The sequence below is a fragment of the Schistocerca nitens genome, chromosome 2 (assembly GCF_023898315.1).
Source record: "Schistocerca nitens isolate TAMUIC-IGC-003100 chromosome 2, iqSchNite1.1, whole genome shotgun sequence".
Classification (NCBI taxonomy): domain Eukaryota; kingdom Metazoa; phylum Arthropoda; class Insecta; order Orthoptera; family Acrididae; genus Schistocerca; species Schistocerca nitens.
Genome location: NC_064615.1, coordinates 969,652,600 through 969,666,355, shown reverse-complemented (window position 1 = coordinate 969,666,355; position 13,756 = coordinate 969,652,600). Strand labels below are relative to the sequence as shown.

Here is a 13,756-nt window from a genome sequence, read left to right as displayed (position 1 = left end):
CTGCTTTTGGGCTCTTCAGCCACTGGCGGGTGTCATTTTTCCCACTAGAAGAAACCTGGGAAGGGAGTGACCTAAGGGACACCTTCCTAGCAAGAGAAGCCGGCTTAAAAGTGGGGATGGATGTCCCCGATGGTTGGGGAGTGTTGCTTATGAAGTAGATGGTGCAGGAGCAACAGGAAGGCAAATGCCCCCCCCCCCCACACCATCAAGGTGGCAGGTGTAGTCTTCCGGCTCTGAAAGGTGACCTGAGTTGGTGCCAGAACTGTTGTAGCGGCGGCATAAGACGATTTCATACGCACAGGATGCAGGCATTCAAATTTTCTCTTAGCCTCAGTGTAGGTCAGTCTGTCCAGGGTCTTGTACTCCATGATTTTCCGTTCTTTCTGGAGAATCCTGCAGTCAGGCGAGCAAAGCGAATGGTGCTCTCTGCAGTTGACACAGATGGGAGGCGGGGCACATGGAGTACTGGGATGTGATGGGCGTCCACAATCTCGGCATGTGATGCTGGAAGTACAGTGGGAAGACATATGGCCGAACTCCCAGAACTTAAAGCACCACATCGGGGGCGGGATATAGGGCTTTACATCACACCGGTAGACCATCACCTTGACCTTCTCAGGCAATGTATCACCCTCAAAGGCCAAGATGAAGGCACTGGTGGCAACCTGATTGCCCTTCGGACCCCGGTGGACAAGCCGGACGAAATGTACATCTCGACGCTCTAAATTGGCGTGCAGCTCATTGTCGGACTGCAAAAGAAGGTCTCTATGAAATATGATACCCTGGACCATATTTAAGCTCTTATGGTGCGTGATGCTAACGGAAACATCCCCCAGCTTGTCACAAGCGAGTAACTCCTGTGACTGGGCAGAGGATGCTGTTTTGATCAAGACTGACCCATATCTCACTTTGGACAAGCCCCCCATCTCCCTGAACTTGTCCTCTAAATGTTCAACAAAAAACTGAAGTTTCATCATCATGAAAGATTCCCCATCAGCTCTCGAACGTACAAGGTACTGGGACAAGTAAGATCTGCTGGCATCTTTAGTGTGACGTTCCTCCTATGGTGTGACCAGGGAGGCGAACGATTTGGGGTCGTACTTCTGTGTGTTGAATTGAGCTCGTGATCACTTAGAGACTGCTGGTGTTTCACCACCAGCCAGAGATGATGGAGTACGCTTCATCACGTGTCATCCACCCTGATGCCACCCACTCCGACCAGGGGACCTCCCCACGGGCACCACCCAGCTGCAGCGAAAGCCACCTGGCAGGATGGCCATTGCTGGCAGTCCTGATGCCCCAGGGGGATGGGCATCTGCTCCATGGCATACATGAGGAGTTAACGGCGCAGACATCAGCAGAGCGATCCATGTGTGGTCAGGGGGCTACAACCAACAGGGTACATGATGGCCCCACCACAATGGACTGGCTACCGTGCTGGATATCAGGTACAAAAAAGTCCATGGTCATCATCGACGCAGAAAGTGACACTGCATAGTGCAGTGGAAAACGCACCCAGGATGGTGTACTCACCCAAGAAATGGAGAATGAGCAGGACTGCAATGTGACAACGAGAAAGTGGGCTAAAGATCTCAATGCACAATGGACACCATGCACCTTGTAAGGTGCCCTTCCCCCCAAATTGACTCGCTCTTCAGGAAAATTTTGAAGAATGGAGGTCAAACCCTACAGGGGACCATCACATAAAGGCCAAAACATGTGAAACTCCTTTTAGTCGCCTCTTATGACAGGCAGGAGTACCTCGGACCTATTCTAACTGCTAGATCCGCATGGGGGCATTGATGTAGTCTCGCCCAAATAGCAGCCAACTGGTGTAGGAGACCCACTGGTGCTCCCCTACACAGCGGCAGATGAGTAGAGAGCTCCCCAACGATGTCGATGTGCAGGTGTGCCACCCACATCTCTCCAACCTGTGCTGACGTCTTTAGGAGGTGACCCTTCCACAGCAAGTGCAGCTCCAATGCTGCAATCTCACGCTGCACCTCGTCCAGGCCTGCACCGTTGATGGCTGGCCCCATCTTCCTTAGCGTAAGGAGAAGAGGATGGCAGAGGTTTGGCCCCATCCAGCAGCACAATAGAATTCTGAGACCTCCCTGGGCTAGAGGAGCATGGAAGTAACTCAGGGGGGCGTCCACCATGAGGCGGAACCATCTCCTGATGGCGGCACTGATGCCGAAGTCTGTGGAGTTCAGGACACTGACACAGGTGTGGCTAAGGGCCAGCCCATGGTACAGGCCAGGCACAACCACATTGACAAGAGCGTACAGATACTGTTGCGGCTTCAGCGGAGCTCGGGAGATGGCGTTTAGCTGCTCCCCCCAGATGGCATCGAGGGTTGAAAAGGCATCGGCCCGATGTGGCGAACTGCAGCCCCAGATAGTGAAAGGTCTCACCCACATGCAGGGCCAGCATGGTGGTGTTGCATTAAAGGTGATGTCACTGTCCAACTTCACCAACGACCTGAGGCGACCAAGGTGAGGGTGAAACACTTCCACGAGTTGATGTGCAGCCCCAGATGTGCAAGGGCTGCCACAGCTGCATCAATGAGGGAATGCAGGCCCCTCTTGGTCGATGCAAACAGAAGTCATTTGCAAAGGCTGTAGCATTCACTCTGCGGGCTCCAATGCGGGAGGGAAGTTGGTCAAAAACAAAGTCTACAGAAAAGTTGAACTAGATGGGGGAAAGAGGGTCCCCACTGACGTACACCCCATGACGGCTGCACAGTCACGCCCGCTATCACAGTCGCGATGCCCCTGTAGCTTCTCTCGATGTATTCTATGAATTCATCCAGTAGGCCATGCGCCGTAAGCACAGGATGGAGGGCAGCATGATCCACAGAGTCGAACGCTTTAGAAACGTCGATTGAGGCAACAAAGACAAAGTGACAGGAGTGGACGGTTTCGACAAGAGCTTTGTCCAGGATGAAGGTATTTTCCAACATCCCATCCCAAGGGATGAATGCCCGCTGACATTCGTTCACAGCACATGCACGCATCAAGCACGAGGCAAGAACCTTGTGAAAAGTTTGTGCCAGCACCTCCCCAGGAGGAGAAGGTTCAGAAGCTTGATGAGCAACTCGTGCAGCAGGTACCGCAGCTCGAGGGGAATAAGGCCGTCAGGGCCCGCTGCCTACTTCCTGGGCGACAAGGTGGCTACGGTCTCCTTGGCGGTGACTGGCCCCTACAGGCACTCCAGAGCAGCAGCTCTGAGTGCGGCAGGTGGCAGTCACACATGAAGCCTATGGTGGAGATGTGAAGAGGTCAGCGCAGAAGTCCAGCAGGCAGGGGATATTCGGTGATGGCTGCAGCAGATTGCCATCCAGGAGGCCATGCATGCAGTGCACGCCCATGACCGTCAGAAGGCATCCTGTGTCCTCGCATACTCCCATCAGCGCCGTTTGCACCATTGCTATGGCAGCCCCGCAGGCAGCCACTTAGAAGGCGGGCATGGCTTCTGCTCCTTCCCACTCTCTGGGACCAACTGATGCAAGGGCACCCAGGAGCATGTCAAAGATGACATCGGGCTGCATTCCCAGCCCCATACTGATGATGCAGTCCAGGGTGGAGAACCACTGGGTGGAGGCGGGTAGCCCCACCAGATGCTCCGAGACGGCAGCATCGATCAGCCCCACTGGCGGTGGCTCAGTGTTGGTAGCCGCTAAGGCCCTCTCCGCGACGTCATCTGGCGGGGCATTGTTACCCGTGTCGAGCAGTGACCTCCTTGGCCCCCCAAGCAGGACACCAGCTCTCCCCCCCCCCCCCCCCCTGCCCCACCTGATCTCAAGCACCTCCATGAACTCCTGGACCCTCTGCTTGTGGGAGGGCTTCCAGTGTTGGCACTTGATAGCTTTGAGTGTGTGGTTGGGCAACATTCTGATGAGTTCTTGGTTTACAAAGAAGAACCGGGCGGCTGTCCCAAGGAACAATTTGGCCTCCACCCTGGTGAGTGACAGGACTACTTCTTCCATCCACCTTGCGCAATGCCTCTCAGTCACGATCTTTGCATTGGCGTCACCAAGGTGTTGGTGGTTGTGATGAACCCCGAGGCCGTTCTTGGTGGTGAAGCTGCGATGGCACTGACTATAGGCATACAGTGCTGTCCCATGTACAAGATCGACAAGGCCGGTTGGCCGGGCGGGTACTGGAGTAGTTGGGGTGGCACCTTCAGCAGAAGGGCCACCACTTGTGCTTTCTTGTAGACTGCCCCAACTGAAAAAAAGAGTATAATTTGAGGGGGGAGGGGGCTGGTAAGAACCCCAAGCCCCCGGGGCAGTCTTTCACTCGACAAAATCAGGGGGCCCACATGAAGGTGGAAAGATCACAGGTGAGGAGAGGCTAAGAAGGCTAGACCCATGTATTGCGCATCACTCACACTCTAACTACAACCCAAGAAAGGAGCCTCACAGCAGCGGCCCGGTCGCGACAAGACTCTGCTTCGGAAAGCAAAGTCCGACCATAACCGAAACACCACCCTTTGGCTACCTTGAGAGAGTCATGATTACTCCTTAACTGTATCAAATACGTATAGTTCCTCAGAAAACTTCAAAACTTATTTTTTTCTGTAAATTTATGAAAAACAATTAGAACAGCTTATTTCTCGGCAGTTTTTAACTGCATTCCACATGCGTCTTTCACTACGGAGCAGGAAGTAGCCACTGCTGTTTTCTTACTGCGTATCAATCAGAGCACAACAGTACAGTGACTGTACACGATTTTTTAAATAAAAAGTACATACCTAAAGCACGATAAAGAATGAAACGTTGATAGCTGTTAATACATTAGAATATATTAAACTTTCATTTAACATAGCTTAGTAATAAGATATCTGATACATAAGTAGGACATACTTCCAAGAGAATAACAACACCAGTGAACGTGTGCTACAGCTTCTGACCAATCATTGCATTTGTATTTGTTTATATCAGGTTTATTCTTGGACTATATCCACTATAGTGGACCGCTAATTGTAACTGTTTGTGGCGACCATCTATAATTAGATTTCTTCATTCCTCATATTATCATCTTTAAATCTGCTCTCTTGGCCTTGTCTGCTCGCCATTCGCTTTGTTCAATTGCATTGTGCTTCTATGTCTCATTACAAGTTGGTGTTTTCCATCCTCTAACATGTCAGCGTTAGGACTGGAATAACCACATGTTTATTTAGGTACTGGCAGGACCTAGATACTGCATGTTAACACAGAAAATGAATAAGACCCACCTTTCAATACAGGTTCTTCTACATAACTCAAAGTTGTTTGCATGCCAAGAGTGTTTTTGAGGATTTTTTTACATTTTCAAAATATCTTTGCCATGTCTGTGACACTTTTCCAACGCAGCACCCAAAGTTAATTTTCCATTTTTTACTTCATTTACAACTTTATTTAAATCATCAGCATTGTGCTGATTTTGTCCCAGGGGGACTCTTGTAAAACGTGGGCATCTTGTTCGACCGAAAATACAAAAAACATTGAATTAGGAAAATTTAGGTTCAGTGGAGTGAAGTGGTACGTCCAGAGCAGAACCAACTTTAATTTTTTTACATTTTTTTAAAAGGAAGTCTTTTTTAAATTTGGAATATCATTTAAAAATTATTGATCATAGTTACGTTCCTTACCTTTTGCAGGAAATTCATATTTATTCAAATATGGGACAAGGCACAACACAACCTCTCATAGTAAACAACACAACTAATCAGCAAAATTAGCGGTAAAACAACAGCTGACTGCCTCATGCTTTAAAAATTGACGTACATGCCAGGGAAACGTCAATGTCGCCACATTTACTTTGCGTTGCCTATATAGAGGCATATCAAACACTGCGTTTTGTCTCAGTCCATCACATTAGATCACTTCACCCCAATTTACGGTACTATTTCATATAGAATTGTTGCTGCCCAGAAACATTGCTACCGTAGTATAACTCAGATTTATGCTGATGTCCATGCATGTGGTGCTGTTCCAGCAATTCACTTTTTAATTCCTGTATGTTCGCGTATGGTACTCAACTCGCTGTTGCTGTACGTATTGTTTCCAGTATTATTGACGACACTCAAATAACAAATCAGTAGTCAAAGATATTCATCTGTTGTGGGCGTTATGGAAAAAGAACCGTTAATAACTTACGTTTTATGAGTTAGTAGGATTACACATTAGATAATATAGAAGCCAATAAAAAGGAAAAAAACATTTGATAATTTCTTTGAGCCTCGAAAAATTTTAGTTTTTATACAAGCTGCATTGATAGTTTCATTTGTTACGAAATATACCTAAAGACGTCAGCGATGCTCGCTATCATAAGTTACATTAATTTTAAATCTTTGGCGTCGCTAATCAGAAACATCACACTGTCAAAGAACAACATGCACAAGGTAGCGAAAATACGAGTGTAAATATGTGTTAGAAACGTCTGCAGGCGAATTTGGAAGAAGACTGTAATTTCTTCATTCATATTTTACCGACACGCTTATCGTATCACGATGAGTAGCTCTCAGAAAACAGAAATGGAGGTTGACGAGACGGCTCCAGCTAAAAGTGTTATGGCATCGTCTGGCACTGTTGGTAGTGTTTCCGTTTCGTTGCACCCACTAGTCATAATGAATATCTCCGAACACTGGACAAGACTAAGAGCGCAGAAAGGAACACCGCAACAAGGTATGAACTCAGCATATTAGAAATAGTTGCTCTCTCCCAGTGTCTATTTTCATTGTTTTCCTCTTGAATTAATAACATTCACGAGGGATCGTGGATAATCAGGTTTATTTATATTGATTTAGTTTTGGATGAAATTAAATAATATCACCAATCTTTCATTAGCTGTGCTTTGAGCCCTACAACATAGTGTCACACAAAACTTACGTATGGAACTGTTCAGTCACGTTGAAGAATTGCTATATCTGTCCTCGTACTTACGACTTTGCGATTAGATGGTCGTCACAATGATCTGTGTCGTTAAAAATTCTGATCAGATGTCATGATAAAGCCCACATATGATGTTTTTATAAACAAATAATTGAATATGTTGTACAGAAGCAAATATGAGCAATGTTTGGCAATGAAATGTGGTCTTACTGTAACCATTTTAAAACCTATTAACTTGACTCAGCAATTCTCATATATCAGTTGACTCAGCACAATGTAGGGAGACAGGCGTGTGCATGAGAGTGAGTGAGTGAATGAGATTAGATTAGATTAGATTTACTTCCATTCCAATTGATCCATAGTGAGGAGGTCCTCCAGGATTGAGTGAGAGACAGAAGTTGTGTGTGTGTGTGTGTGTGTGTGTGTGTGTGAGAGAGAGAGATCCGACAGCTAGCATAAGGAAGTGCATTCCAAAAGTTAGCCAAGCTCCATACCTTTTGTTTGTGTGCCTCTCGACAGTGCAGTGCTTTGTCTTTCGGTGAGTCATCTACTTTATTCCTGAATAATTCATACCTGTTTCTCCGATACCTTCACTGACAGGGTACTGTAACGGAAACCTGTATATTGTTGTTGTTGTTGTTGTTGTTGTTGTGGTCTTCAGTCCTGAGACTGGTTTGATGCAGCTCTCCATGCTACTCTATCCTGTGCAAGCTTCTTCATCTCCCAGTACCTACTGCAACCTACATCCTTCTGAATCTGCTTAGTGTATTCATCTCTTGGTCTCCCTCTAAGATTTTTACCCTCCACGCTGCCCTCCACTACTAAATTGGTGATCCCTTGATGCCTCAGAACATGTCCTACCAACCGATCCCGTCTTCTGGTCAAGTTGTGCCACAAACTTCTCTTCTCCCCAATCCTATTCAATACTTCCTCATTAGTTATGTGATCTACCCATCTAATCTTCAGCATTCTTCTGTAGCACCACATTTCGAAAGCTTCTATTCTCTTCTTGTCCAAACTATTTATTGTCCATGTTTCACTTCCATACATGGCTACACTCCATACAAATACTTTCAGAAATGACTTCCTGACACTTAAATCTATACTCGATGTTAACAAATTTCTCTTCTTCAGAAACGCTTTCCTTGCCATTGCCAGTCTACATTTTATATCCTCTCTACTTCGACCATCATCAGTTAATTTGCTCCCCAAATAGCAAAACTCCTTTACTACTTTAAGTGTCTCATTTCCTAATCTAATTCCCTCAACATCACCCGACTTAATTAGACTACATTCCATTATCCTTGTTTTGCTTTTGTTGATGTTCATCTTATATCCTCCTTTAGTTCAGATAATTGTCTTTTGTTAAATATAAGATGCAGTCCTTTTTAACAGAGATGTCATCCAACGTGTGGCACATTTATGCACGCTGAAACGAATGTTTGCTTTATGTTTTACATGCAATTTTCTGTGATTTATCTCAAGAAAGCAATAAAATAATTGTCCCAAACCATGTATCAAATTGTTTATGTACAAGTTATGCTTATTTACAATAGTGAAGGAGGTACTGCTGCATATAAACGTTTTATGTGTACACCTACTCTGATGATAGTTGGTTACTACTTCTGTGCACTGTGCACCCATAATATAATCCTGTATATTATATGTGTTCATCAGATTTTTGTCATTTCATAACCGGTTACTCTATAGCAAATAACAATAACAATAGATAATTTACTCTTCCCTCAGTTCTTAAATTTGTTCTATGTGATGACCCACCAACACTCACTTATCAGCTTCATTTATTATTTCACTGAGATGGAGTATGCCACATTCACTCCCATGTGAAACCTTCAGTGCCTTCCATATTAGCTTTCCTTCTGTACCAAGGAATTCACCGATGATCCATCATGTTCAAACATTTTTTAAACTTTAATAATGACATCTCAGATCATGATGATAGAAAACTGAAACAGAGTAGTACTATTGTAAACAGATACAGAAAATTAAGCTCCTTGATTGCTATATTTTCCAGAAATTGGTGACTTTCATTATCTCAGACCAAGTGGTGTTGCCTAATTACTTGGTTGCTAGTATTTTTTCAATTCTTACAGGTGTTGTATTGTGATTTATAAGAAATATCTCATTGAAATGAAGACTAGAACACACAAGGTTATCCTCCTGAATTTTCTTACAGTTTCATGTCGTTATTTTCTTTTAGCAATTGTAGTCTTATACAGAAAAGCACAACTTATAGATGACTTTAAGAATACACTTACTCCGGCTAAAGTTAACAATGGGCCTCCCATGTGCAGATGTTTACGACACCTTTTATGTGTATGATTAAGAGCAAATGTGTTATTTGCAAAAAGAAAAACTGATCACTTATCTTCACCCTTCCGCCTCCATAGCCCTATGATTTAATTTTTTTTAAAATCTCATGAAACACTGATCCACAATTCAGCTGTTCCATCTTTAATTTCCCTTGAGGCCCTTTGTAAATTTCTACTGTTACTCCAATTCATTGGCAAATGAGTTTAGATACCATATATTAGGGTGTATACCTATATTATCCTGTCACGTGATTTCAATCTTAAAATAGGTGCTCAACTAAACTCAGACTGCTGTTAGAAAAATGGGATCAATATGTGCCTCCGGGGCCTTGGTTGTAATGACACTGGGAACTTACATCAAAATATTAAAAGTGGGCAGACAGATTACATCTACATATATACTCCACTAGCCACCAAGCGCTGTGTGGCGGAGGGCACAGTTCACGCGAAAGTCATATTTCCCTCCCTCTGTTCCACTCGAGGATCACGCAAGTAGTAAAAAAAAAAAAGGGGGGGGGGGAGAGAGAGAGAGAGAGAGAGGAAGCAATATAGTTAGGTGTAGAAACAGAAGTAAGTCATTAAATTGTATGATTTAAGCAAGGGCTTGATTTGATTTTTATTTAGTCCTATTGCTTACATATTGCACAAGTAATGTACTAGTAATGTTGGGTAAGTCAAGTGAAATAATACAGTATTACATGATCACATGTATTCTATTTTGCTCATTTTCAAAGAACAGCTGGTTGCTTATAATATTAAAACCTGTAGTTTACTGGTGTAAGTTTTAAATGAATGACTAAAATAGTAAAATAAATGAAAGTACACGTTTATCCTAATCACATACGCAAATTTATGTTTTGTCATTATAATTTGTACTTTATTAACTTCAGTAACTCCTGTGTGTACTTTTGTGAGAGTAGCAGAGCCTTCGCCTGTCTTATGATGTTGTGAATGACAGTTTTCCTGAAATAATTCCCTGTTTGGCTATAAACATTATCAGTGAGTATTGCATATTGATCTGTTAACCTAAATATCCTGAGATACTTGAAGAAATTACTGCACGAATTTATATGAAAGGCCCCAATGCTTGTTTCTGAAGTTAAAAACTTTTTCAACTCCTGCAGCATTTCCCCAGAAGATTGTATCATACGAGAGTCTAAAATGGAAGTATGCAAAATGTTGCAACAGCATTACTTCCCAGTCAACAAAGTGAGGAATGACTCTTAGTGTGAATCATACTGATCTAAGTTTCTTGATTAGCTGACCAATTTTCTCTTTCCGTTTTCTGGTTGCTGATATCCAATTCAGGAGCTTGAAGTTTTTTATTTCTTTTCTGAAACTATGTCATATTTGTTTTTGAAAAAAAGTTAGGATTAGGCTATTCACTGTGAATCACTTGTGTACTTGGCTAGTAATCATCAAGGCCGTGTCTTGATTGGAAAGGAATGGTGTAGGACAGAGGGGGCATGTTGGAATGGGCACACACCAATCCTATTTCATATAGAAAACAGCCAGCAACATTGGCAAGCCTATGACTAAACAACAGCGAATCGGTCAAACAGTAGAAGATCCAGGATAGAATAATGACACAATTATGAAAAGAATAATCACTACTCATCATGTAGTGGAAATGTAGAAAAGAGCCAGCAACAAACAGCGTTGGCAAGCCAATGACTAAACAACAGCAGATAGGTCAAACAGTAGAAGATCCAGGGTGGAATAACGACACTACTATCAAAACAATAGGTTACTACTCATCATGTAGTGGAAATGTTGAGTCACAGACAGGCACAACAAAAAGACCGCTAAACATGTGAGTTTTTGGCCAAAAGACCTTCTAAAGTAGATAACACATGCACATTCACGCAAGCATAATTCAAAAACACGTGACTAATGGCTCTGGTCACTGAGGCAACACTGCTGGCCACTGTGCAGTCTGGGTTGTGGAGGTAAGGAGGAGGCTGAGTGTGGAGGGGGAGGTTTAGCAGGTTAGGGGTTGGGGATGGTGAAGTGCTGCTTGTGGGAGCATGCAGGGTGAGGGATATGGTGAGAACAGAATAGGGTAGCTAGGTGTAGTCGGGAGGTTAGACTCGGAGGGGGGGGGGGGGAGAAGTAGAGGAGGGAATAAAAGACTGTAGGGGCATTTGTGAAATAGGAATCTGAAGGCTGTGTGGGTGGGTGAATGGGTGAAAGAAGGGGATTAACTAAGGTCGAGGCCAGGGGGTTAAGGTAATGTAGGGTGCATTGCAGGGAGAGTTTCTACCTGTGCTGTTTAGAAAAGCTGGTGTTGGTAGGAAGGATCCAGATGCCACAGACTGTGAAGCAGTCCCTGAAGTGAAGAATGTCGTGTTGAGCAGCATATTCAGCAACTGGGCAACTCAACTGTCTCTTGGCCACCGTTTGTCATTGGCTGTTCATGCAGTTTGTTGGTTGTTATGCCCATGTAGAATGCAGTGCAGTGGTTGCAACTTAGATTGTAGATTAAGTGACTGCTTTTACATGTAGCCTTGCCTTTGATGAGATAGCTGATACCTGGTGGGAGGTCTCCTCCAGCTGTCAGGTTCATCCACATACAGACCCTGCAAAAGTGACCCCATTCCAGAAATCCTAGAAAATCTCCAGTCCTTCCTCAAGACCTCAGGCACATCCCACAACCCCTCTGCTGAGTCTGTCTTCTTTCTCACACCTTCCACTTCCTGCACTCCACCTTCTGCATGTTTCCTAAAGTCCATAAACCCAAACACTCATGACAGCACATTGTGCCCCCACTGAGAGAATCTGTGCTCTTGAAGACAGCCTATTGATCATAAACCATACTCGTACATGTAAGACACCGTTTCCTCCACTGACTCTCCATTATTCCTCTTTCTGTACCATGTGGTGCCTTGTTTGTCACTATTCCGCTACCTCCCTTTACATTAACAACCCTAATGCCCATAGCCTTGCCGCTGTTGAACATTACCTTTCCCAATGCCCAACTGATTCCAAACCTGCAACCTCTTTTCTGGTCATCATGGTCAGCTACATCCTCACCCGGAATTACTTCACCTTTGAAGGCATCACCTACAGACAAATTCATGGTACAGCAATGGGCACCCACATGGCACCATCCTATGCCAACCTATTGATGGGCCACCTTGAGGAAGCCTTCATAACCACCCAGAATCCCAAACCTCTCGCCTGGTTCATTCATTGAGACATCTTCAAGATCTGGAGTGATGGTGTGGACACCCTGTCCACATTCCTCCAGAACTTCAACACCTTCTCTATTCATTTCGCCTGGTCCTCCTCAACATGACAAGCTACCTTTCTCAATGTTGACCTTGACCTCGAAGATGGCCACATGAGTACTTCCGTCCGTATCAGACCTACCAACCACCAGCAATATCTCCACTTCGACAACAGCCACCCATTCTGTACCATGAAGTTCCTTTCATACAGCTCAGCCTCTCGTGGCTGTCACAACCGTAGTGACGAGCACTCCCTTCCCAAATATACCAAGGGCCTCACTGAGGCCTTCACAGACAGAAATTACACTCCCAGCCCTATACAGAAACAAGTTTTGGTCAACCATCACCTCCATGAGCTGCACCATCTGGTCACAAAGGAGCATTCCCATCATGACTCAGTGGAGCAACTGAGTCACATTCTCCACCAGGGTTTCGACTACCTCTCGTTGTGCCCTGAAATGAGGAATATCCTACCCACTATCCTTCCCATCCGTCCCATAGTGCTATTCCGTCACCCACTGAACCTACACAATATCTTTGTCCATCGTTACTCCACCCCTGATACCAACCTTGCCTCATGGCTCTTATCCCTGTAACAGACTTAGATGTGAGACTTGTCCCATACGTCCTTCCATCACCACCTACTCCAGTTCAGTCACAAGCATCACCTATTCCATCAACGGCAGGGCTACTTGTGAAAGCAATCATGTAATCTACAAACTTAGCTGCACGCATTGTGCTGCTTTGTATGCCACCAAGACCACCAACAAGCTGTCTGTCTGCATCCGGATCCTTTGTACCACCACCAGTTTTTCTGAATTGTGCTCGTGGGCACCATGCATGCCATGAAGTAGATGTCTGTGTTCCTGGAGCATCGGGACTCCCAGCAACGGCCATCATCCCAGATGGCCTTTGCTAGGGTGAGTGGTGTCTGTGGGTAGAGCCCTTGATCATGTTAATTGACATTAGGGTGGACATTTTGCAGATTATGGCTGTTCTGATCTGGCTGTCTCTTCAGACAGGAATCAAAACTTCCATGCAATTAGTTACAACCATACTACTTTCCCTATACTGGCTACCCCTTGGAAAGCGGGGCATACCAGACATCTAGGAGCAAAACAAGTTTTTAAGTACTTGCTGTACAGTAGACTTTTACTGTAACAAAGTCATTATTTCTGTGGAGCATACTGAAAATAAATTTAGAGAAGTAGAGTCTTTATGAAAAATGTGCAATGGATTACTGTTGATTAAAGCTTCTCCTGTTGCTCAGTCTACAACTCTTCATGCATGTGAATGTCTGGGTAAGGTACCAGTGA

The 13,756-nt window shown here is 44.7% G+C and overlaps 1 protein-coding gene across 1 annotated transcript in view; it reads left to right on the top strand.

Annotated features, from left to right (window-relative positions):
• The first annotated feature begins 6,340 nt into the window (after positions 1–6,340).
• The window catches only part of LOC126234747 (COP9 signalosome complex subunit 6), a 48,393-nt gene continuing 40,977 nt past the window's right edge, over positions 6,341–13,756 (top strand). Inside the window, exon 1 of the mRNA XM_049943492.1 lies at positions 6,341–6,670. Coding sequence (XP_049799449.1) covers positions 6,496–6,670 — 175 coding nt within the window. The 5' untranslated portion in view covers positions 6,341–6,495. The remainder of the gene's footprint in view (positions 6,671–13,756) is intronic.